This window comes from Aulonocara stuartgranti (genome assembly GCF_965226115.1).
Source record: "Aulonocara stuartgranti genome assembly, chromosome: 2".
NCBI lineage: Eukaryota > Metazoa > Chordata > Actinopteri > Cichliformes > Cichlidae > Aulonocara > Aulonocara stuartgranti.
The window spans coordinates 10,627,910-10,653,659 of record NC_138940.1 but is presented as its reverse complement, the minus strand read 5'-3'; the positions used below and the strand labels follow the sequence as shown (position 1 = coordinate 10,653,659).

Here is a 25,750-nt window from a genome sequence, read left to right as displayed (position 1 = left end):
CCGTGGCGGTTGGGTTTGGTCAAAGAAACACCCGATGAGACCTTTTCTTACATTCGTTGGACGTGATCCTTTTCGCCGCATGGAAGGAGTGGTTCTCATTCCAGATCTGGGCCACAAAAAAGCCAAAACACGAAACAGATCAAACTTTAGTGGACCAGACTGAAACATGGTTTAAGTTACTTTTTTCATGTTACATGCTTTCCAATTACTCTTCTAGCCTTCACACACCGGACGCCTAAAATTCCTGAGAATATTTAATGCGTTAAAAATATTTTTCACCTTTTTCGGACCAATCAGGTCACTGCATTTGACAACAAGTGCACTTGAAGTTTAAAATGAGCACGAGTACTGAATACACAGAGGTGACTTTTGAGAAGTTTCTTGAAAGACTCTAGTGACGGCACATTGCGATGCTCAGTGCTCATGTTAACTCCATTTATTATCGGTCATCCTCATTCACCTAAATCATCCAATGAGCAAAAGGAAGGAAAAACAAATCTCTTTTAGGGTAAATGGGCCTAAGAAAATCTGACAACTCCAGTATAGGAAGCTACCTGCTGTGGTTTTAAAAGACGTTATTTGAAAAAAAAATTGCACCTAAACCCAAAACGAAATCAAAGCTATGCCGGAAATAAAACTTTTGCAGAGAACAGCTGTGATTGGCTCATGCAGGCACACCATCAAGCATTGATTTGGGGAGCGGTTGATTTGCTTTTCTTTGCGTGTTAATTGGTAAAACACACACTTTAAACATTGCACAGTCATGCTAATTTAACTGTGTCAAGTGAAAATCATAATCAAGATTTAAATTTAATTAATTGTGCAGCAGAAATAATACGAAAAAGTTGTTCTATCCAGTGAAACCATCTGACCGTACATCGGGGTTCAACATCAGCAGGACACTGAAGTCGTGGAGGAATTATTCTGTTTTCAGGATCAAAGAAAGAATATTTCTTCTTGCTAAACTAAGCTAATGCTAGCCTGCCTGCTAACATGGTCAAACTGTAAGATTTTATTAGGTTTTATTAGTAAAATGTTATCTTGAGTGTATGAGGGTTGGCGTAAACATTCAGAACTCCGGAACTGTTTTAGTCACTTAGCTGTCCATTGTAAGATTACTTTATCAGCTATAGTTACAACTGGATTCATCCATTTTAACTTCACATGATAAATTCAAATTCAAATTTTATTTGTCACGTACACAGTCATACACAGTACGATATGTAGTGAAATGCTTGGACAACTGCTCGTGACCTAAAGAAAACAAAAAAGGAAAAGGCTATGAATAAGATAGGAAATAAATATGAAAAATGAAAAAGGGTAAAGATAAGATTAGATAAGATAAGATAAAAAGAACTTTATTTATCCCGAGGCAAATTCTTTTGTCATACACATGCTCAATGCAGCAAGAGAGACAGAGGAGCAGAGGAATAAGATATACAATATGTACAATAGAATACAAGTATACAGTAATATACAGTAGGATAGTGCAAAATATAATATCAAATAACTGTAACAAGTAACAATATAACTATCCTGAGAAATAAATAGCTTAGCTTAGCTATCAGTGCAGATGATTCTAAAAGTGACATAGTATTGTGCAAATGGATAAAAAAATCAAAACTGTGGATTTTTTTGCCATCCATAATTAGAAATTTCAGGTTATTATCTCAAAATTTCAACATACTGACTCAAACTTTGGAGAAAACAATTTGACATTGAGAATTTATTAACACGTTTGTAAAACACTGCAATTCCTCAAATGTCCACTAGAGGCTCCAGGAGTGAGTCAGTCCACCTAGACTCCCATGCTAAAAATAATATATCACAGGTAATTGTGGGGCTAACTTAGCAGTCTGCACTCTTTTCTACTTATGGTCCCTTCTGGCTTCAGAAAAAAACCAACATGGGTGCAGCTTAAATATTCCCACTGAAGCTTCGCAAACCAAAGGGTGACGTCTGAGTGTTGGCGTGCATCTTTGAATAATGTGTGTGGTGCAGACTGGGTTTTATAAATAACCGTCAGAGCTTCGGTTTGACCCATTAGACATCTCTTTCACGTGTTTCTGTTTGATTGATGCTGGGATGCTAAATGAAGGCTTCTCTTTATGGAAACCTGCAGTCTTCACACTCTGTATTGGAGGCTCCATGATGAGTTGGTGTCCAACCCGGTGACTCTTTTCAGGTGCTGTGTTTTCTGGTCGTGACGTTGTCATGACGCCGGGCAGCCGCAGATAAATCCAAACTGCTTCCCTTTGTGGCTGTTAACGCAGAGGTAAATTATAACCCTGAGCAAACAGCCTGCAGACAAGTGAAAGGGAAGCAGCTCCCAGAATGCATCAGCAGATTGATGGAGGTGGAGGCCGCGCGGCGCTGGCGGCAGCAGCATTCATGCGCCTGATTCACGGCGGCGTTCCATTACATTAAAACCTTCCTGAACAACAAGACGGCTGTGAGGAGAGGGGAAGATATTCATAAGAGCAGACAGATGGGACAAAGGACTGTATTTGATCATGTTTGTGCGCAGAGACGTGATGGAGGAGCAGAGGAGGAAGAGGAAAAGGAGGAGTGTAAAGAGTGTTTACTGAAGCATCACTCTTCGACCTGGAGCTTCTATAAGCATAGACACAAAGGTTCTGATGCATGTTTTTAAAGAGCTTTTACAAACCGAACCCAAAGCTCACCATACATTCAGTTAATTCAGTTATTTTGAGTTTTAGCCAAAAATCTTCAAATATTACACTTTAATAATTAAAACTAGATAAACTGATTGTATCGCTAGATACTCCATAACCAGGTCATTTTCCAGTTTGTTCTTTAATAGAGAGTCTTTAATAAAGAGTCAGGTAGTGAAAAACATAAAGACAAAGCATATGCAGAAGTCGAAAATCACATCTCGCAGCCGTCCCTTCTTTATCACACATCAATCTGTTGCATGCATGTGCGAAATGGGTTTCTTCCTTCCACAATAAAAGCCCAACCTTCATACCATATATGCTTGTTTATGTTCATCGACTTAATTTGTTCCATCTTTCCTGACAGTCAGCATGACTGTGAAACTAAAATATTTAAGAGGACTGCGGAAAGACTGAAATGTATGTTAACCTGTGGAGTTAAACCAAACCTAATGAGAAGTTTTTTATTGCCTAAATCTAGCTAACTGACTGGTTTCTCATGATATTGAATTAATAATGTGGTTTAATAATAATTGTGATTTCAAACCATTGTTTTTGATGGTGCCATCTATATTGTTAATGCCTCTGCATTGTTATACCTCATCCCTTCAAATTGAGAAGTAGATAAAAATATTCCAGAGAATCGGAATTGTACTTGTCTGAGCTCATCAATTCTTTTACTAATGCCTGCAGGTGCTGGCAATGCACAATGATTCCAAACCAGCAGTGTCATATATGCACGTCTTGCAAGAGTGCCATACATTTTATGCTCAGTCTTTGTGCACCACAAGTGTTGCTACTACTGTTCCGTAACCGGGAAGCTCATCTGTGTAGATGCCTCGAACAATTTTATCTGAGTAAGAAAGCCTGAATGAAAATGAATGCCATGCAAATATTCTCTCACATTCTCTCATCATTAAGTCTCCTCCGAGTGGTCACAGCATTATGGATCATATCCAAAATCCTTAATGGGCAATATGAATGGGATTTTCACTTCCTGAGCCTCACTGTTAAGTTCTGATAATGGGGAATCAACGGCAGTGAGGGGAAGGTGACAGGAACAAATGCTGTTTCTGGCACCCAAAGCTCCACCCTCTTTTGGGGGTGTGGCGATCAGTTTGAGCATTGTATTTGTATGAGATGCAAAGTGTTAACTCATCAGGCTCTAGGGTTGGGTATTGATAAGATTTTCACGATTCCGATTCCATTTTTGATTCTGTTTAACGATTCGATTCTCTTATCGATTCTTTTTAAAAAAGGAGAACACTAAGGTCGATTAGCTTAGAACTTTGTTTTATATCTTCTCTTTGAACAAGATAGAAATTTAGGAGTAACATGGCCTTACAAACCCAACAGTGAGATCTTAAGAGATCTACAGCCTACGGCTCTTCAATGGGGTGTCACAGGGTCCCCAGCAAAAAAAAATTGTAAAATAATAAAATAAATATTCTTCTGTAGCAATAACAAAGTATAACATAAATTATTCAGTAGCAATTACACAAGAATATCCAGTAATGTCCCTGCCTACAATTAAACACATTCACTTACCGAAAATTGGGGGCATCTGCTGTGGCAAATGGGTGCAAGCCTTTGACCACAAACTTAGACACTGCTCGGTGACATTCGTCTATCCTGGCCTGAAAGGAGACGCTAACGGTAGACTGCAGCGAGAACTGCCAGCATCTGAGCCAGACTCTGTCTGTCTCTCTCATCATGGCCACCCAAATGCAGCGCACAGTAATGGCAGATTTTGTAATAAGGCCGATCGCGCTAACATAATATGCACTGTTAGTTGATTATTTACCTGCCGCATTAACGGGAGAGGACGTGCAAACGTTACCGCTGCTGCTGGGTTGTGATTCACGAGTCCGGAGCGGAATTAAAAACATGACATTCATTTGAGGTTATCGTGTGTTTTGTGAGCAAATGCTTTTGCATATTCGTAGTGTTTCCTCCCTTAAATGAAATATCTACTTTGCAAGTATTGCAAGTTGCCCTGTTGTCATCCGTTCTCGTAAAGTATAATCACACTTTTGAGCGTGTGAGCTGCTTAGGCGCCGTGCCAGATAAATGATGCTCCGCAACGTGGTGACGTCATTCGGGGTGACTGGAATCGCTAAGGGAATCGTTTGCAAAAATGGCAAACAATTCCAAGGAATTGAAACAGTGGGAACCGGTTCTCAACAAGAACCGGTTTTCGACACCCATCCCTATCAGGCTCCATTTCCAAAAATAAGCTTAATTTTTTATGTGGATAGGAATGGTTTAAGCACTGAAAGAAGCAGAAACATGGAGGAGGAGGAAACACCTTTCAGTTTTTTAACAGACATTTATCAAAAGTAATTCTGCTGCTGATAATCATATGTTCCTCACACATTTTCTTACTTTTCCCCTCTGGTTATTTTTTTTTTATCTCTACAAACATTTTTGTTCAGGTAGTGCAGAAAGAATATTTTAATAATTATTTTTAAGAAATAAGTGCAGAAATCCTGGAACAATACGAGCTTGTACATGTCACTGCTTATAAATATTTAAGTTAATTGTCGCAGATAACAGTTTGAAATATTAATCATTTCAGGAAATAAAAGTTAAAGTGAAGATACAAACTCAATATTAAGGATTTTAATCGAGAAGTTAAACGTAAACAAGCGAGGTTTGAGAGGGGGAGAAGGAGCAGGCCATATGGTTTGGAGTGCAATAACTTGAATTTGCTCCAACAAAGGAGTAATTGAGAAGGGGAGAAGGAGCTGTGAGTCTTGACTCGACAAAGCTGCGAAAACTCTCTTCTTTCAGGCTAATGAAGCTGTTGTCTGGGGGTGTGCTGCAGAGTGCAGGGGGTGGAGGAGTATGGAGGAGGTAGAGCGGCCCTGGACGTGATTTGTCATACAATCTGAATCTTTAGGAGGGCCACAGCGGAGGGAGACCTCCTCTCCATATGTCTGCTTCGTTTGCATCTGAAAGCTGCAGGGCTGAAGGCTGGGGGACGAGGAGGAGGAGGAGGGTCACACTGCTCTGTGCATCATCAGGTTTGAGGGTATGTGTGGCTCCTGTTGTTGTGTTTTTTTGTTTTGTTTCACTCAGCTGTCGAGATTCTTCTTTTTCTTTAGGAGAAAAGAAACTGCAACAGTATCAGGAAAAATCTTAAAAATGAGAGGCTCAAAATTAATCTCCCCTCACTTCGACTGCTACAACTCAAAGTCCTGAGGTTGGAAATGTGTCGTAAGAAAATTGCAATGAAAAAGTCAATAAAGCTAAAGAAAGAAGAGCCAGGAGGAAATAAAGAAATACAAGCAAGAGATCAAGGAAGAATCTAAGAAGATGAGTAAAAATTATAATTGACACCAGAAGGAAAGCAGACAGAAAATATGGAGCAGATCAACTGAAGGATGAAATAAGTGAAAACTACAGTAAAATAAACTGTTCTCTGATTCCAGCTTTTTTCTTGTGATTTTACAAAGCAAACTACATGTTTAAGAGTTCGTCCCCGTTAGCTGAACACGAGGAGACATTTATTAAAAGCACGTTTGTGGCGAATACAAAGTCAATAATGAAATTAATGACTTGTTGCAACTCTACTGCTGGTGGTTAAAGCTCTCTTGTTCTGCAGGTGGATGCATCTTTGAACTAGAAGGAAGTAGCAGTTCATGAAATAGACCTCTAATCCTACGATTTGTGTTCCTGGGAGCAAAATTTCCCGCCCTCACCCTTACACAGGCCTAGCGACTGGTCCATGACCATCTGGCAACTACTGTCATGAGGGAAACAGAGTAAAACTTCTTGAGATCATTGATCTATTGATTGCTAGCAAATTGCTAACTGTCTGTAGTTTATACGTCCACTCTATGGTGTGAAAAGCATGACGCAAACTGGAAATATAGACCATCTACTTTCAAAGTAAAAGTTGCACCCTTTGAATCATGCTGGCACAAGTTTATACTACTTTTATGCAGCGCTTTATTAAGCTGTACTACCGCTCAACGAGTAGTTAGCAAGTATTTGCAGACAAAAATGTAAAACTACAGGTAACCGTGGCAATCTGCTGTCAACTGTGGCAATCATGGTGAGGTGTTTGGTGGAGGACTGTCTTTAAAACCAATTTAACCCAGCGAGAGCCAGCAACCTCCAGGTACAACCACGAACTCCCAACCAGTAACAATGGGAATAGCCTATATGTTTCCTAGCAACCATATTGGCGAATATCTCTCAAACAAGGTGCATATGACGTCACGGGAGAAACCTTGCTGTTGGAGCCTCTAGTGGCAAATCTAGGAACTACAGTTTTGATGCTCGGTCACGTGAAAACTTTTGGCACTCCGTGTGATTTTATTTTTAATCCTTTCAGCTCTCGGTCTGAAAAATAGAAAGCAGCAGCAACAAATAAAAAACACTGATGTCGACCTTTCTCTTCGCTTTCACTCACACAGAGGTTTTGTGTTCATCTCCACAGTCGTGTGAGCAGGATTTTCTCAGCCAGAATATGTTTGTGAAGTGATAGATTTTGTTCTGCTTGTGTTACAGGATTACTCGATCAGAGTCTGAGAAGATTAGACTTTTTCTCTCCTTCAGCTCAATCACTTGTTTTTGATTCCTCTTTTGCCTCGAGAGTCCTCCAGCTTCTCTCTTCTCTGTTTTTTTGGAGGGTGTTTGGGAGTCGGGGGGGTCCTTTAGTTCATTTCTTTCTGTGTCATTTTCTCACGTGTTTCTCTTCATTGAAATTCAATCACATCTCGTGTCGCTGAGACTTAATCCTGTCAGAGCTTCACCCCGGACGGACCTCTCACTCTGCTCCCTTTCTTTCATTCACTCCTGTTTTTACTTGTATTTTCTTCTGTCTTTTTTGTTCTCCTGTCCTCATCTGTGTTCATACAGAACCTTCCCATACAAAATACAACACAAAATACAACGTACGTGTTGTTTTCTTTCTGAATCAACACAAATTCATAATAAAAAACACACTTTACATAAAACACATCATACGATAAAAATGAAAAATAAATTTAAAAAAAAACATTACTGTGATTATCGAGAGAATTTAATTTCTTAAAGACGTCAAGGATTACCATTTAGCGACATGCAGATATACAGACAGTTACAGCCAGGTTACAGCAGCCGTGTTAGTTGTTATTTTACAAAGCAAGCCTTTGTAAAACATGTTTTTTTTTAAAGAAAGAAAAGAGAAAAGTATTTTAATAATTACTGAAGTGTGCTGAAATAAAATAATCATAGTGGTCACTTTCACAGCTGTTTCCTCCCGTTAGAAGTAGATATACTTCTTTATACTGCGTACTGTGATGATCCCCTCACTGGGCGTGTTTTCATTGTACCTCTTTTTAGGTGTGTTTTGTGTGCTGCATTAATGCATTAGCAACAGCCAGCTGGGAAGTGGTCCAGGGTGAGCTGTAGAAGCTCCAGGTGTATAGCTTTAGAGGTCACTGGTCAACCCAGGTCCTCTCCACCTCTCTGCATTTCATGACTGCTGTTTAACAGGTTGTTTAAAGCTAAAAAAACCCCCTCCATATTCACACCGATGACCTTCATCCTTCAGCCTCACTCAGAAACAACATCATGCAAATCTAAACTGTGCCACCCACGTGTCCATCAGCTCTCAGCCAAAAGGATGTCAGCCGTAAAGTGTTTCCATACACTTTAACTGCAGCTCGACAAGCTGTTTGATCACTTTGAAGTGATGGAGGCTGTAAAATAAAAAACCTATCTCCACCTTGTTCTTCTTCTGCAGTCTGTTGGGGTTTAAGCTGCTCCTCCTCCTCACTGCAGGAATGCTCGGTGTGTGGTTCAGACAAGGCAGCGCAGCATCTGCATCAAAAAGACCATTTTAGAAATGACTCTGGGTTAAAAACTAGAAAATGGTACATTTATTTGGTCAAGCTGCCTCCAGGGACAATAGTGAGCTTTTACACTCTGATCCCCCTCAGTTTCCTCTTCTCATATGTATTTATTGAGCTGCAGATACCTTAGATGTTAGTTTTTTCTATCAAATTATCCAACCAAATGTCCCAGACCCTGCAGTTCCTCTATGACGCTGGATCCAAAATTGTATTAACAGAAATTTACAGCCATGTTTACATCCTGCTATGAAAAACAGATTCACCACTGTGTTGTCAAAAAGTCTTCACCCAGCGAGAACGAGCAGGATTATCCTCCTTTCTGAAACTTCGAATGACCAAAACGTGGAAAATGGACTTCATGTTTTATTCAGTGACTGAGCCCAAAAACTCATCAGGAACGTTTTACTGAGGTCAGCGCCGAGGACTGTTTTCTCCACAGACTTCTATAGGACCAAAGTCTTTCTACAGAACAGAATTAAGACACTTAGTTTCCCTTTTTAGACTTGGAAACTACATCCGTCTTTGGTCTCAGCATTACGGAGAAGGTACCAACCACAAAGAGATAACAGTCCTGTTTTAGAAACCTACAAAGAGTGTACTCAGAGGTAGGAGGTTTAGAAACTGTGTTCAGTTTGGATCTTTGTGTTTGTTTTGCTTGAACCTACTAAAAACATCTTAGTTAGGTTTACAAAAAGATGGTGTTTGGGGTTAAAACATGCCCCATCTCTGGCTTTATTAGATTATTGTTATCGTTTGAGTTTAGTCAAAGTGTTTTTTATGTTTAACAAATAAATCTTAATCTGATTTGCGATTAAACAGACTATATGTGAATCAGAAGTAAAAACTATAAAGGTGAGAGTTTCCTGTCTGCAGGGAAGAGCTGGTGTCTGGGTGGTGTTTAGCGCCCTGGAGGAAATTATAAAGTCCATGTCAGGTCAGTGACACAGACCTCTGATTTTATTTGAAGAGTTTTAATGATTTGATTTAAGAATTTCTTCTTTCTGTTTTTCACAATCATCTGTTTGTATCTCTTATTAATCGGACTTTCTTTCTTCCTTTCCTTCCTTATTGTTCTTTTCCTCTGGATCGTTTTCTTTCCTGTTTTCTGTCTTTGTTTTCTTCTTTAACTCTTTTTTTCTTTCTTCTGTTAATCGAAAGTCAAACTCTTCACTGAGGGGTTAACCTTTCTTTCTTTTGCACACCATTTTCTTCTTCTTCTTCTTAAACAGGTGCTTTTATTTCATTCAAACCCACACTTTCTTCTTTATTATTAAGTTCAATTATTTACTTTTTACCGTCACTATTTCTTAATCCTTCTTAACTCCACTTTTTCCTTTTTCCGTCCTCAGATCTTTTCTTTCAGCACTGAAGGTTCAACCTTCTTTCCTTTCTTTTCTTCCTACTTTGCAGAATTTTAAATTTCATTAAAATCATGCACCAAACTAAGCAACATGACAAATTCTGCAGAGAAAGGGATTTGTTGTACACTTACACTCCTTTTTCTTACTATTTCTTTTTGACCTGACAATATTTCATCTTCTCTCTTTTTCTCTTTTTTTTCTTTCCTTCATAAAAAAACTTCCCTGACATAAAACTAACCTCTGGAAGATTTATTTCTCTGTTGCAGTCAATTGTTTGTTTCTGAATTTCATCTCTTATTCGTCTTCATGGGTTTCTACTCATCTTACCTTTCTTTATTTCCTCTCTACTTTCCACTCCCTTTCTTTCCTTCTTTAACTCTTTCTTTCTGCATTCAACAAAATCTTCCCCCAGGGTTCATCTTTCTTTCCTTTGAAGGCTCCTTTATTTTCTTTCTCCTTAAAGAGTTTCCAACCTTAAAGCAAACATGAAGTCTATAAAATTCTGCAGACATGTCCCCTCAGAAACATTTGTTTTTAAACTTCAGTAAAATGCAGAAAACTGGATTTCTTCTTGTATTAAGCGTGCTTTATCCTCTTTGGGTGAAATAGGATTTGCTGGCTCGTTGTTGGGGCCTCACGGAGGCTTGTGCCGGCCCTGCAGCCGGGGCAGAGATGATTTGTGTGCAGCCTGGGTTTGGTTTTGTTCCTGCTGGGGCCCATTTGAATAAGAATGATGCCAATAGAGTGGCTGAGGCAGAAAGAAAGCAGCACAAAAGGCGAGAGGAGCTGAATTTGGACCAGGGACAAACCAGGAGAGGAGTGAAAAGAAGTGCAGGGCGGACAGCCACAATGGAACAATTCACCTTATAATCGCTTTGATATATTATACATGCCTGAAGACTCTAAACATTGTGTAATTATTTATAAATGAGTGTCCCCCCCCTCCTCATGCAGAAGAAAGCAGCAGAAAGACTCTGCAGGTCTCTGCTTCTCCTCCGCTGGACTGCATACTGAATAAATGGAATAATTAATGGAAAATTGTATGCCTGTCTCATAAAGATGTCTTTAAAAAACACTTAAAGAAAATTGGTCTGTATGCGCTCACGCTGGATGGGTTTACTGCTGCCTGAAGGGATGAAAAGACGGACAAAAAAGCCAGACTTCATAAGGTGAAACAGTTCAGCCGAAGCCTGACGTGTCAGATAAAAATGACCCAAAGATCGAGGTCATTTTTAACGCTTGTGTTCAGATGCTGGGGTTGTGGTTTACATTCTATTTATCTCTTACAGAAGCGTTCTAGCAGCTCTCTTAGTGATGTCTGCCGGTGAACTCTGGAGCACCTCAGGGCGCTGTTGTAGCTCCCTGTTTATTTTACATGCTGCCATTCAGAGTTTTAGAAACACTGAGGTCAGAAGTGCAAATGTTCCCCTAGCAGAGCCCCCCATCAACCAAACTCTCTATATTTTTTAAAGTGTTTAAGAAGAGAGATGATTTGATTGTATTTTGTGGAGTGTGATGCTGTCTCTGTGTCATGCTCTGAGGCCATGTTTGTAATTCTGGTGGAGACTGTAATTATTTTTGTTCACATACTTTTAGGTTTTTGGACACAAGGGTATATAATGATCTCTGGTGAAATTAAACAAACTTGAGATACACTTTTTGGTTTTATCCAAACTGACATTTATGCAGAAATCAGGTTTGATTTTTCACATTTTCCCAGTAAAGATAAAAAATATATTCTGTGACGGGAAAGAAACTTTAGTTGTTAATCTTATGTTTAAAAGCTGTTGGTGGTCCGACTTTTATTGTGAAAGGCTTCATAGTTGCACGTCTGTCGGATTTAAAGGTGAACAGTATTTTTTGTATGGCTACTGAGGTGCACAGAATGAACAGGTGCAAGTTAAACTTTGAGACGTGTTTCCTTCACGTTAAGGTAAAAAGCCGAGCACTGACGAAGACTTCCGGGTAGAAAGAACTAGTTTTCTTTGTTAGGATGAAGCTCCTTTCTCCTCCTGCTGCTCCTCTTTCTGTGTTCGTGGAACAGTAAGCAGAGGATGGATGGATGGATTGATTCTCCGAAGCGTGTCTCAGCCCGGCGGGGAGGAGGAGGTGGAGGTCTCTCTGCCTCTGCTTTCTTCTTCCACCTTTTTTCATGTTTTTGGTTTAACTCTCGTAGTGGGTTTGGTCCTTTCTGTCTCGCGGGGGGGCATTGCGTGTAGTTCGCGTGGCCGGCCGCGCGCTCTGATTGGCTGGCCGTGATTACCGGCACGCTTCTCTGTGCGGGGCGGACAAACACCGCGGGCGTCATTATGTTAATGAGCTTCTCCCGCGGCACGGGGCAGACCTGCCGCAGCATTCATCCCCTCATCCTGCGCGCTGATGCCAGGCCGGGGGGGTCACAGGGGGGGCGCGGGGGCAGGGGGCCGGTCATTGTCCTCCGCGCGCTATATAAGCGGGCTGAGGCCGGTCGTGTGCCAGGCTCACCGGCTCGCACGAGCTGATCCAGAGCAGAAAACACGCAGAGACACGCGCGCCTCTCCGAACTGACACAGACTTCAGGTGAATTCCTCTCGCGTGGATCCCTCACGCCTCCTCTCCTCGCAGTCATGGACTCGCTCTACTCCGACATCGACAGCAACAGCTGCGACTTCTTCCCGCACAGCGAAGACGAGGAGTCCCGCAGCCCGCGCTGCGCGTCCCCGCAGCCCGAGCAGCAGAAGAAGCAGCGGCGTCGCGGCCGCGCGCGCAGCGACGCCACGGTGCAGGTGGTGAAGAAGAACCGGCGCCTGAAAGCCAACGACCGCGAGCGTAATCGCATGCACAACTTGAACGACGCGCTGGACGCGCTGCGCGGCGTGCTGCCCGCATTCCCGGACGAGACGAAGCTGACGAAAATCGAGACTCTGCGGTTCGCGCACAACTACATCTGGGCGCTGTCCGAGACCATCCGCATCGCGGACCTGCAGGCGGGCAAGGCTGGAGAGCCGCCTGTGCTGCTCAGCCCGTGCCTAGCCGAGGCCCCGAGCCCGGGCAGCGATGCCTGCTCCTGGAGCTCCAGCGGCTCCTCGTCCTCGTCCTCCCCGGCCTACTGCGCCTCCAGCCCGGGCAGCCCCGCCGCGCCCGAGGACTACAGCTACCTGCGGCAGGACGCGCTGTACGGCTTCCGCAGCTTCGTGCCGGGCATCTACTGATCCATGAGCCCGGAGGTCCCGCTGGAATAAGACTGAGAGCCGCTATTTGCCTTACTCACACCTCATCACCATCGTCGTCGTGCCTCTACGTATGGACTGGAAATGAAAGGAACTGAATTTGATCTGTTTTTTTATTATTAGTTTTGGGTTTTGTAAATTTCTCCAAAAACCTTTGCACTTTCCCCTCTTCCCCCTCTCTCCCCCAGAGTCTGCAGGTTACCTCAGTCTCAGTTTTTCTGTTTTCGTGTCCGAGGTGAAAAGTCAATTTTACAATTAGTAGAGTGATTCTGCAGAAAAGAGAGCGTGGAAATCGAGTTTCAACGCTCCCACAATAGACTGAAAGGAGCTGCCCGCATTCATTATGTATTCCACACACACACACACACACACACACACACACACACACACACACACACACACACACACACACACACACACACACACACACACCCTCTCTCTGCTGTGTTTTTATTTATTCGACTCGTTTCGTTTTGTCACGTGAAATTTGTATTTTGTACATAAAGAGATTTTATTCTATTTACTTGGAGCTTTGGTGCCACTTTTCTACTAAATAATAAAGTTATAACGTTTCTATAAAACTCGCCTCTGCCTGCTTCTCCTTGATCCCGAGCCTCAGTCTGCGCAGATATGCTGCAGTAATCTGAGTTTAATCCGGGTTTAACCGCCGTGCACGGGCGCAGACAATGGCTTCAGGGATCGTGCGTGAGTTTTTCTTTTATTATAATGATAATTAATATTAATAAGATAACGGTTTGCTGAGAGCAGCAGGTGGAAGCACGTCACGCGACACGGAGATCGTTTAAAGTTTGACTGTGATGTTAATGAGGCACAAATAAAAAGCGGTGGAAGATCATAAACAAGCAAACTGCAACTAAAGGATTTAATGTGATTTAATGAGCTTTACAGATGCACCAGCCTGTTGTTCTGCGCATGTGTACAGGCGATTAGAGAGCAATTTCAAAATAAAACAATAAAATGAGACCTGGAAACGCTTCAGAATAAGAGTGTTTGTGAAATACAAAATTAAAATATAATGAAAGATATTGTGGCAGAGGAGGGAGGTGTTTAATCTTCTTCCCCCTCTTCCTCCTCTGGGAGTCACAGCAGTCTTGTTGTCTCTGCACGTTTTGAGGATCTACAGACAATCAGGGAACACCCGAGGGAGGACACAGTGCTACCAACTGCTGGAGGAGGAGAAAAGAGGAAGGAGATTCGAGTATAGAGTGACAATAATCCTCCTGCAGGAGTAATCTGACTGAGAGTCATACTGCAGGAGTCTTCTTCATTGTTTCCTTCTTCTGTTACTTCTTCTTCTCATTCTTTGTCTTCATCCTCTTACTTCTCCTCCTCTGTCACCTTCTCCTCCTTTTCTCCCTTCTCTCCCCTCTCATCTTCTACATTTCCCCCTTTTTTATTCACATCCTGCTCCTTCTCCTCTTCCTTCCATGTCTTTTTCACCTCCTCATTCTCCTCCTTCTTCCTCATCCATCCACCCCTTCATCATTTGTCCTCCTTCTTTTCCTCTTCCTCGTCAATTCATCTTTCTCCTTTTCCACCTCACTCTTTCTTCTCCTCTTCCCCTTGCACTGTCCCCTCCTCCTCATTTTTCCTTCAAATTAGCATCTTCCTCCTGACTCTTTCTCCTCTTTTACGGTTCTTCCACCTCTCCTCATTTTCCTTTGAATTCTCCTCTTTGTTTTTCACTGCTTGTTTTCCTTTCTTTTTCTCCTCCTACTGCTTCCTTTTCCTCTCCCCATCTTCCTCACACTTATCGTCCTTTATTTTCCTATCATCATTCTCCTCTTTCGCCTTTTCCTCTCCATTCTCCTTCTCTTACTCCTGCTCCTTTACTTTTCTTCCTTTACCTCCTCTGGCCTAATTTTTCTTCTTCTTCTCCTCACCCTCTCTCACCAACTCCTTGATTTCCTTTTCTTCCTCCCCCTCCTCCTTTCTCTGTACCAGCAGTTGTGTTAAATATTTTGTGGATTTGTTATAAATTTTATTTATGTATTTGTCACCGTAAACCTTGTGCCAAAGTTTTTCTCTCATGAGATTAGATTAAGTTACAGGCTGACTTTCATCTGCAGGTAAACACACTGTGATTCACACCCACAGACACAGAGATATCACAAAGCCTTTCAGTGCATACAGAGACAATTCTCAGTATCAATAATTTAATGATATAAAAACACATCTGATAAAAAAAGTTAGAAAAAGCAGAAAAGACCGGAAAGATTAAAGTTTATCCTGTTTCCGAGAGTTTCTGATCACAGACATCTCAGGACCCCCATTATTTCCTCCCGGGAACGCGATGATTGCGCGCCCCCGATGCCGACCCGCTGCATTGTTGGTGTGCGCGGGGCCGTGCGCTAATTGAGCGGGATTAACCGCCGGCGGCCCGCGTGCACCTGCAGCCCCGTAATGAGGTCCAGTAAGTTTTAATTAGATTTCTATTGTGGCCGCTGAGGATGAAGCCAAATCTGTCAACTGCCTCAGCGGCCGAGCAGGAAGCTCATTGGCTGGAAAACACACGCGCCCTGCACGCACACCAGCCCCGGACCCAGCAGGATTTTTATTATTAAAGGGAGGAACTTAAACACACACACACGCGCGCGCGCAGATGACAGACTGACCTCCCTTTTGAAGGTTTTCATCTTGCTTCAGTTTAGGGGACGCCTGTAAATACTCCAATACCCATGATCCTCAGCAGCTGTCAGGTGTACCCAGCAGTTTAATCAAGCAAGCAGGGGAGAACCACAGACTGTAAATAAAAGATGGATGCAGCCACTGTGAAGTCATCCATTGGTTTCTTGAAGCCTCAATATTAGTGGGATAAAAAATATTACATCTCACTAAAACAGGCTACGCCCCTAATAATGCAAACCTTAAGCTTTAATGCAATTTAAACAGTTGAAATATTTTTTTCCTCCTTACAGAAGTTATGAAGGCCTAAATTATCTATAAGAGACCAAACAGTTTGTGTATCAACTTTAAATATATTTATATCTGCTATAAAGTTTCTACATGGGAGTCTATGGAGACTGACTCACTGCTGGAGCCTCTGGTGGACATCAGAGGAACTGCAGCTTCACAGCTTTCAGGTTGGCTTCACCTGGTTGAAGCTTGTGTGTATCTGAAATATGTTTTAAAAAACAACTTAAATAACAAATTCGGATCACCCAGACATATGCAGACCTGGTTATATTTGAGAGACATAAGCTTTAAAAAGCTCACCCCCACATAAAAAAAAATAAACGGTTTAAAAGAAAATCCAAAACTTTTAATTTCTTGGGTCTTGTGTTGTTTCAGGACTGCTGTGATGTGACATCATTTTATGATCAGTAAAAAAATATACAATATAAAACTCTAAAAGTACATACTGGGTTTCACTCTTCATTCTCTGTTCATGTGCTTTTTCAAAAACGTTGTGTTTTACTTACAATCCATGGGATCGCGATGTCCCACACACCAAACATTTCTAAACTTCAAGAAGAATCACTTAGACTTCAGTGGGCACATGAAGCCTGGGATCAGGACTTTTCACACAGACTCCAAAGTTATACAGAGGACAGGAGGTGAGGTGGTGTGATGCCTCACAGCAGAAAGGTCCTGGCTTAGAATCCACAGGCGGGCTTTCAGTGTGGAGTTTGAATATTCTTTCCAACTTCCTCCCAAAGTCCAATGACATGAAAATCAGTCTAACTGGTGACTCTAAACTGGCCGTAGCTGTGAACGTCTGTTTTTGGGAACTGAAGCAAAGTTTGGCTACTGACATCAGACTTGATAAGCTGATAGGCCCGATTTGGGGTAGAGGGACATCAGGCCTTCAGTCGAATGGGGGGGGGATCCTGGAGGAGGACAGCAGGAAACAGGAGCTGAGCTTCTAAAGCATTCTTCCTTCCTTTTTAACTCAACGCTTCCTTCCCTTAAGAGGATTTAGCTGAAAGTCACACCCAGCGGAGGCAAATCTTAGTTTCTGTGAACTCAGCAGTTTTTTGTTACTTTATGTTTCAGTTTTTGAAAGATGGTTTAGCAAAATAAAACAGAAGATCAAAACCCTGCAGGCCTCATTATTAGTAACTACACTGAAATGCGGTGCTCAGGAGCCCATTCACTGTTACTGAAGCACACTGTGGGCCCAGAGTGGACTGGGTTTGCTGGATTGTTTTGAAATGTATCTCAAAAACAAGAAAAAATATTAAGATATTAAGACAAGATTAGTTTTCTGTCTATTAACTACTAACACCACTGATGAGATTTGTATTTAATACAACAACCTGCAAGTTCTGCAAGTTTATTCAGTTGGTTATTTACCTGGAGTTACTTGTCCAAAACTACACTAGTGAAACACTTTTATTTTGAAAGGCAGGGAAGGAAGATGCCTTTTTCCCACATGTGTTGCACAGTCTGTCCATGGAAGGTCTTTGTGACATTTTGTGAGACTGTAGCTCTGCAAGGATACGCCAAAATTAAGCCAATAGAGATGCACCAAAAGTTGCATTTCTGCTAACATCCACTAGAGGCGCTAGGAGTGAGTCAGGCCCCATAGACCCCCAAGAAATAAACATGTTTATAAACAGCCTGATACGAAACAATTTCATCCAAGTATGGTCACTTCTGGTGCTGATGTTGATGTTTAAAAAAAAAGGGTGACATCACAGTGGATGTGTTGATCTTTTTGTACTGTCTGTAATTTATACTGGACTTCAGGGTTCTACTTCCTGTCGGTACTGTCTCAGGTTGTGGTTTCAGCTTTATGGCTTTATCACCTCATTTAATATTGATCAGCAAAAGATGAAGGAGACAGAAGGCTGCCGCCCACCAGCAATCCTTGCACTGTGTATGTGTGTGTGTGTTAAAGCAAGGAAGAGAGACAACTTTATTGATTAGAGCACATGATGAATACAGTGATGCACTCAGAGCTCGGGGCTCAGCTGGGCTGGCCTGCAGGGCGCTGGCCCCCCTGTCCCCCTGCTCTCCATCTTTAACTGGTCGCTCTGCAAGTTGAAATTGTGACGGTGGAGGTGCAGGAGTCAAACTACATTGAACACACACGGGACGGTGAAATCTCCCTTTACAAAAGACAAACATAACTTTGGCTTTCCTGTAAATCTCTCAGTGGAGCGTGGACTTGAGATAAAACCATAATCTCTGAATAAAGTTGTGTTTAGTTTTAAAAACTATTGTTTGATTCTGGCTTATTTTTAAAATACATGGAATGAAAATTCTATTGATGATGATCATTGGGTCGTTGTAGAGAGATTGTATGAAAGAGAAGCATCCACTGCTGGGAGCCTGGTGGTCCCTCGTGTGGACCACCATAACTTCCAGTTCACTCTGACCTGCATTAAGAAGTGAAACTGTGGATTTGACAGAAGCCTCTTTGATTTGTGCAGGTTTGGTGCAGGACTGTTCTGATCGCCTTGTTGTCACCCCGAGGCGACAGCAGACACACAGCACTGATCCCAGGTCAGCCTATGCAGCCACCTCAAGGTCACAGTGTCACCTTTAGACAGTGACCTTCGACCTCTGGCTTTCAGCAATCTGCCCGTCAAATGTAAGAGCACAGAGAGGTGGAGAAGCTGTTGAGAACATCAGAGATGAAGAGAGGAGTCTCAGAAATGTTTCCTCCTTTAAGATGTTTTCCATTATTTAGATGGAAATACAAAACACACACACACACACACACACACACACACACACACACACACACACACACACACACACACACACACACACACACACAAAAATAAATGGACTTTTTTTTACTGGTCACATCTTTTCCACAAGTGGCAAACAGTTAAAATTAAAAACAACCAAAACAAACAGGAAAAGAGTGGTGGGTTAAATTAAGAGGTGATAAAGACCTGCTTGATTGGTTATTGTTAATTATAAAATAAAATATTTTTAAATGAAGAGAATAAAATATTGATGATAAAAGATTATTATTCAGGCTGATTATCAATAAAAGACAAAGAGTTTAATCATATGTTACCCACAGTTTATGGTTCTGATTCTTAAACATTACCCGTTATAAGTGGAGCCTCATCTGTTTCAGCCTATAGTTGAAGATTCAGCTTCTCCCTCTGTGAAGTAAAGTGAACAAATTGTACATTTAAAATCTCACAGAATGCACTAAATACTCAGTATTTGTACTATCATCCAGCATGCAGTACTTTTAAGTAAACATGTGCACTCCTGAGAACTCTCTGAGGTTGCTGCAGTAATCTAAGCTTGTCTGAGATGAACCAAGTGATAATTAACAATGAATTTAAAGAGTCTAGTCTACAACCTCAGTTTAATTCAACTTTATTTATATAGCCCCAAATCACAACAGTCGCCTCAAGGCGCTTCTTATTGTAATGTAGACACTACAATAATACAACCGAAAAATTCCCAACAATCATATGAGTATGAGCAAGCACTTGGCAATAGTGGGAAGGAAAAACTCCCTTTTAACAGGAAGAAACCTCCGGCAGAACCAGGCTCAGGGAGGGGCGCCCATCTGTCATGACCGTTGTGCTGTCCAAAAGACACACTGTGGTAGCCAGAGATTAAGAATAAGTAATAAATAAGGCAGAGCGGTGTACAAACACATAGTGAGTGAAGAAGAAACACTCAGTGCATCATGGGAATCCCCCAGCAGCCTATACTATTGTAGTATAACTAAGGGAGGACTGAAGGTCACCTGGTCCAGCCCTAACTATATGCTTTAGCAAAAAGGAAAGTTTTAAGCCTAATCTTAAAACTAGAGATAGTGTCTGTCTCCCGAATCCAAACTGGAAGCTGGTTCCAAAGAAGAGGGGCCTGAAACCCGAAGGCTCTGCCTCCCACTCTACTTTTAAATACTCTAGAAACAACAAGTAAGCCTACAGTCTAAGAGCAAAGAGCTCTAATATAAGGCCGATAAGATGGGCCCTGATGAGAGGTCTCCTGACTCATGAAGTGTGAGGTAACGACTTGTTATGGGGCTTATGTTCTCTTTTCATCTCAACAACTGTCTGTTATTTACCTGTTTACCTGTTACCTGGCCCCTCCCAGTTCCCCCCCTGCGGTGACAGTCTGTCAAACAGACCGCCATACTTAGAGGACCAATTAGACTCAGCTAAAGCTTCTGTTTTATCAACAAATCATTATCCAGCAGCAGGACAGCCGTCGGCACGCCTGCCAGACACGAGAGCTTCACCAGCAGTAAAAATCCTTCTGCTGCCGTGTCATGCTTAAAGATGCAAACAGGCAGAGAAAAATCTGTCCAACACAAGTCCCATCTCTGCCTCAGAGATCATATCATTATTCATAGATGAATATGTGAGCCAGACTCACTGAATCACTGGTCTTCATGGACCCAGGTCTGGACGAAGAGGGAACACAGTTCAAACTCTATTTATACAATACCTTTCAAACAGGACTAATGCACAAGAGCATGGGTTCAAATAAGAAAACCGTAAAGCTGGGTAAAAAAGAAAGTTTTTCAAAAATACACGAGAGAGGGTGTAACCGAAAATCCACCTCCAGGTCTGAAATGTGCAGTCGCCATAGCAGAGCCTTAAATCTGCATTCTCTTTGATGACCAGCAGGGGGCGACACCTGTAGTTCCCTAAATACTTTCCAATAAGTCTATTGGAAATTGGCCCCCAGCTCTCATGTACTGTGAAAGTAAACAGTAGCCTGATCATCAGATTTAGGCTATACTAAACATCATAAGTGTCAGAAAGGAGGATGATGCTGATTGGACAAAGACGTGTGATATAAAAGTCCTCGGCCAATGATAGTGATAACAAGAAAAACATAAACTTAGCTGATACAAGCAGCTGAAATGAGTTTCTTACAGAAGAGGATTAGAGCCACTAGAAAAAAAAGGGTTTGTCTTTTTTTTTAGAATACTAACTTTAATCTCAGAATAATCCTCCTCCCTACTTTCCTCTGTGAGCAGCTGGACCTTTGACATATAGTTGTGATGTCAGGTGTGAGGGAACAGGTGTGGGGGAAAAGGAGAGAGGATCCAAATGCAGTGCCCGGAGCTCGGTTTGGAACAGAGCACAGATTTATTATAGAGACTGAACTTAACATGAATGATTGGAATTAAACAGGAAACACACACAACACAGCAAAATCTCCAGTGTTAAATTAACACTAGAGAGTGTCTATATGGGTCCACACCTCTGAGTGTTAAATACAACACTGTTGAGTGTTAAATTAACACTTTTGACACTTTTGATTTTCTAACACTGGAAAATAACTCAAAATGTTAGAAATATTCCAGTGTTAGAAAATCAGCACTGCTCAGTGTTAGTCTTTGTTAATCTTCAAAACTGACTAGGTTACTTTTAAACATATAACACTGTCAAAAGTGTTAATTTAACACTCAACAGTGTTGTATTTAACACTCAGAGGTGTGGACCCATATAGACACTCTCTAGTGTTAATTTAACACTGGAGATTTTGCTGTGAAGGAGTTGACGGCGAGGAGGCAAGGAACTGAGAGAAACTGAAATTGGTCGTGTCCAAATTCATGGGCTGCATCCTCCTGAGGACCCGGCCTTTGCGGTCTACGTGGGCCGGGTCCGCAGAAGGTCGGGTAGGCCGGAAGTAAACGGCTGGGGAAATTGGACGGTCTAGCCTTCAGATTAGCGTCACCGCTGTCTCGGTGGAGTTTAATAAACTCAGCCGTCTGCTCCTTGCTATCTAAAATATAACAGGACACTGGCGTAAATTCTCGACCATCTCACACTTCTGTTTAATCAGTTTTCTGTTTGACGTTTAGTCAGCTGTGTAAAAACCAAGGAGGAACCCACCTGGGGGATTAATAAAGTTTTATTTTATCTAATCTAATCTAATTTAATCTCAGCCAAACCGATTTGCTCATGAACAAACAAAACACTGAAAAAAGCCCAACAATAACATTTTTAGGTTGTCTAAGTGACTTATATATTAGGTTTAACCCGAGTAGCGAAAGTTCGCGGTGATCTGAAAATGATGTGCCGAGAGTTGTGCCGTTCTCAGCGGCTTCAGTGACCCTTGAGCTCTCGGCTAGCTATCGAGCTGGTGGGTAGCAGACGTCTCCGAAAACGTTGAAGCACTTTTGCAAATATGCAATATCTTGATAAACGGAGCAGATATTTGATGTTTACACAGCTACTTTCTCGCCTGAAAATATGTTAAAAGTTTATTTTGTGACCCAGAAAGATTAGTATGAGTAATTTTAAAACTTAGTAGCGGCCGCCATTGGTGGAAACTGGAGTTTGGCTGGGCTGTGCTATGAATTCTGGGATATGGTAGGCCACGAAGGACACACCCGACCCATCCTTCAAATTCGGGGAAAAGGAGGACGCATTTGTCGGCTGCATTTGGAGGAGTCTACGAATTTGGACAGCCTTCGGCGCGTCGCTGTGATGTAATCGGTCTACAAATGCGGCCTCAGGAGGATGCAGCCCATGAATTTGGACACGACCATAGACTGGATAATGAGGAGGATCGGAAACAGATGAGAACACAGCTGGGATACATCTAACTAATGGAACAGAGGAAGTAGAACTAAACATAATGCACACAGAAAAAAAGGTTATCACAATAAAGAAGGATAAATACTAGACAATGAGGAAAAAGTCCAAAACTGAAAAAACTATGTGTCAACAACCCAGGTACAACGGTGAGAGAGATTATTTGGGATTATTCCAGTGTCCAGAGTTACAGCAGTGACAGAGGACATGACAGTTTAAACGGACACCTAATCAGTGACTGAAAGTGTTGGCAAACAGTGAGGAGCGCTGAAATTCATCCATGGAAAATTTACATTACATTGCATCAACTCTGCGTCCCAGGTGGCTGGCAGAGTTTAACGAAGTAACAAAGAAACAGGATTGCCCGATTGGCTGTTGAATCTCCACGTGTCTCCGTCTGCATTTGCTATGGAGTATAATTTCACTCCTCCAAAACTCCTCTCTGTGGTTTTGGGGATATGAGAGCTAACGTTTTTAAAAAACATTTTCTTTATTTACCGTATTACAAACACATTTAACCGAAACTGACAATCACTAATCACAAAAAGCAGACAGAAACATGCATTCAGATATTAGACAGGTCCATATCTTTGAGAAAATCCATAAATGGTTTCTAAAAGTTTCTTTTTCCGTGTCAACCACTCGGTTTGTTATTACTGTTTTTATATTTTTCCAACTTTATGCTCAATAATCATGAAACAATAATTTTGTGTGAAATTCAGATAAAATACATAAAATCAAGTGTTTATTTATTCAAACCATTAATTAATAAGGAAAATGGACTCTGCACATAATACATTGTATTTATGTAACAAAACTACATGGATAATTTACATGTAAATTAGTTAAAATAATCATTTTATCATTGCAGTCTCTGCAACCTCCCAAACATCTAAATGTTTCATTTTCAAATCTTCCTTCCATGCAAATAATTTATGTTTCAAATTTTCCACCTGAACAGAAGTAAGGAAATTGGGCTATAACTTAGTAACTGATTACTTTTAGATTCTTGTTTGGTTCTGATCTGGCTCTGATCGGGCTTTTCTGCTTCTTCTCCGAGCTGAAGTCTGAGTTTCTCTTTCACTGATCTCTCAGAGAGACAACAGTTTGGTTAATGAGCGCCTGCTCCTCAGCAGCACGCTCCCATTCAGCTCATTGTAAATTCCTCCACATTGTTCTCAATTTGTTGGCCCACTTTATGCTCTTTGTGTGACAGGACTAAAGCTCTCTCCAGTGTCCTCCTCCTCCGACACTTTTTACGGTGGAGTTCACCTCCTCCTCCTTCTCCTCAATGCCCTCAAATGCTGGAGGAAGATTTCCTGCAGTCAAAGCCTCACAGACTCCACGCTCCTTCTCTTCCTTGTCCTGATTTCTCTGGAGTTTGATCAGATCCTGGTCATCCGTAACAATGCAGGTGAGTCCTTTCACGCAAAAGCACTGCAAAAGGTTTCCATCTCACCCCAAACTCATTCAGAATGAGATGATTGTTTAAAAATATATATATGTACAATAACTTTAGTTTATTTAATTTTAAAAATCTAAATTTTAACAGAGAAGAAGAAACTGGCCCTTCAGAATTTCTGAGCCCTCATAACTTTATAAGTACAATACAATACAAATCAACTTTATTTATAGAGCACATCTGAAAAGCAATGGTATAACAAAGTGCTTAACAAAAAAGACAGAAAATAGAACATAAATATTATAAGACCATGACAACGTACCAAATATGCTAACAGGTCAATGTCACTAATACACCGGAATAGCATGAAATGCATATCAAATAAAAACATAGTAAAAGCACAAGGCCATAAAAAGATATGTATAGAAGAGAAATAGAGTAAGTCTAGAAATCAGATACAGGCATTAACTAACAGGAAAGGCAAGGTTAAATAAATAGGTTTTTAACCATGATTTAAATGATGGGATAGAATCAGACGCGTGGATAGCAATAGGAAGGTTATTCCACAAATCAGGTGTAGCCACGGTCACCTCTAGACTTCAGATCAGAAGTCTATTCAGCCTACCCCAGGGGTGTCAAACTCCAGGCCTCGAGGGCCAGTGTCCTGCAGGTTTTAGATATTACCCTGTTTCAACACACCTGAATCAAATGATCCAGCAGTGAGCCTGTGCTGTCCTGTAATTTAGCCATTTGAATCAGCTGTGTTGGGTTAAGGACACATCTAAAACATGCAGGACAACGGCCCTCGAAGCCTGGAGTTTGACACCTGTGGCCTCCCCAAACGTGCATCTTGATCCCAAATCAAACTTCTTTTCTTGTGACTCGGTAGAAAGCTTGAAACCTCTAAAACTACTTACTGCTTGTGTTAAATCTGTTAGACTTTTACTGCTTTACATAAACATTTAAGGCAGGGGTCTCCAACTCCAGACCTCAAGACCTCCAGACCTGCAGGTTTGAGATGTGTCCTTGATCCAACACAGCTGATTTAAATGGCTAAATTACAGGACAGCACAGGCTCACTGCTGGAGCCTCTGCTGGACATTGAAGAGCTGCATGTTTTGGTGCCTCAGTGTTGGCTTCACGTTTCAGACCTGGAGGTTGATTATTGGTCTGTGCTTGTGTGAAACGTTGTTTTTATCAAAATGGATCATGTTGAAACCAGAGTGAGCGGAGCATGGAAGGAGAAAGCTCGAACGCTCCATCAGCCACTCGAGGAAGAAGCTGAAGAGCATTGTTGGGAGACAACAGAGGAGAAGGAAGAGTTCGGCTTTTGTTTGTGGCGTTTCTGTGAACACAGAGAACTTTCAGAAAATGACAGGATTTCACTTCCACTTGGTTTCTCTTGACTTCCTCCATTCAGACGGTCGGCCTCCACCCTGAGGCTGCTCCGCCCTCCATTCACTCACCTGTCCGTCTGCAGCCCAGGAAGTGCACCAATCACCACTCTGTAACAACACACACACACACACACACATGCACACACACACACACACACACACACAGTTTTCCTGTGCATGTGTGGGGCCTTTTACATGATGAGTTCATGTTACACAGAGAACTTCATTTCATTTATGCAGATTAAGTGATCAGCAAATTACACCTGAATCTCATTTTAATAAACGGGTATATTTAAAATGAAGACCCACGTTAAAACGAGGAATATTCGCCTTTTCTGTTATCGGCTAACAGGAAAG

The 25,750-nt window shown here is 41.7% G+C and overlaps 1 protein-coding gene across 1 annotated transcript; it reads left to right on the top strand.

Annotated features, from left to right (window-relative positions):
* Nucleotides 1–12,301: 12,301 nt before the first annotated feature.
* On the top strand, nucleotides 12,302–13,672 carry neurog1 (neurogenin 1). Its single transcript, XM_082509116.1, has one exon. The coding sequence runs from the start codon at nucleotides 12,489–12,491 to the stop codon at nucleotides 13,071–13,073; it is 585 nt and encodes a 194-aa protein (XP_082365242.1). The 5' UTR covers nucleotides 12,302–12,488; the 3' UTR covers nucleotides 13,074–13,672.
* The last annotated feature ends 12,078 nt before the right edge of the window (nucleotides 13,673–25,750 follow it).

What these genes read in the sequence shown, in the direction of transcription:
- neurog1 (XM_082509116.1), top strand. Translation starts at nt 12,489, where the DNA reads ATGGACTCGCTCTACTCCGACATCGACAGCAACAGCTGCGACTTCTTC.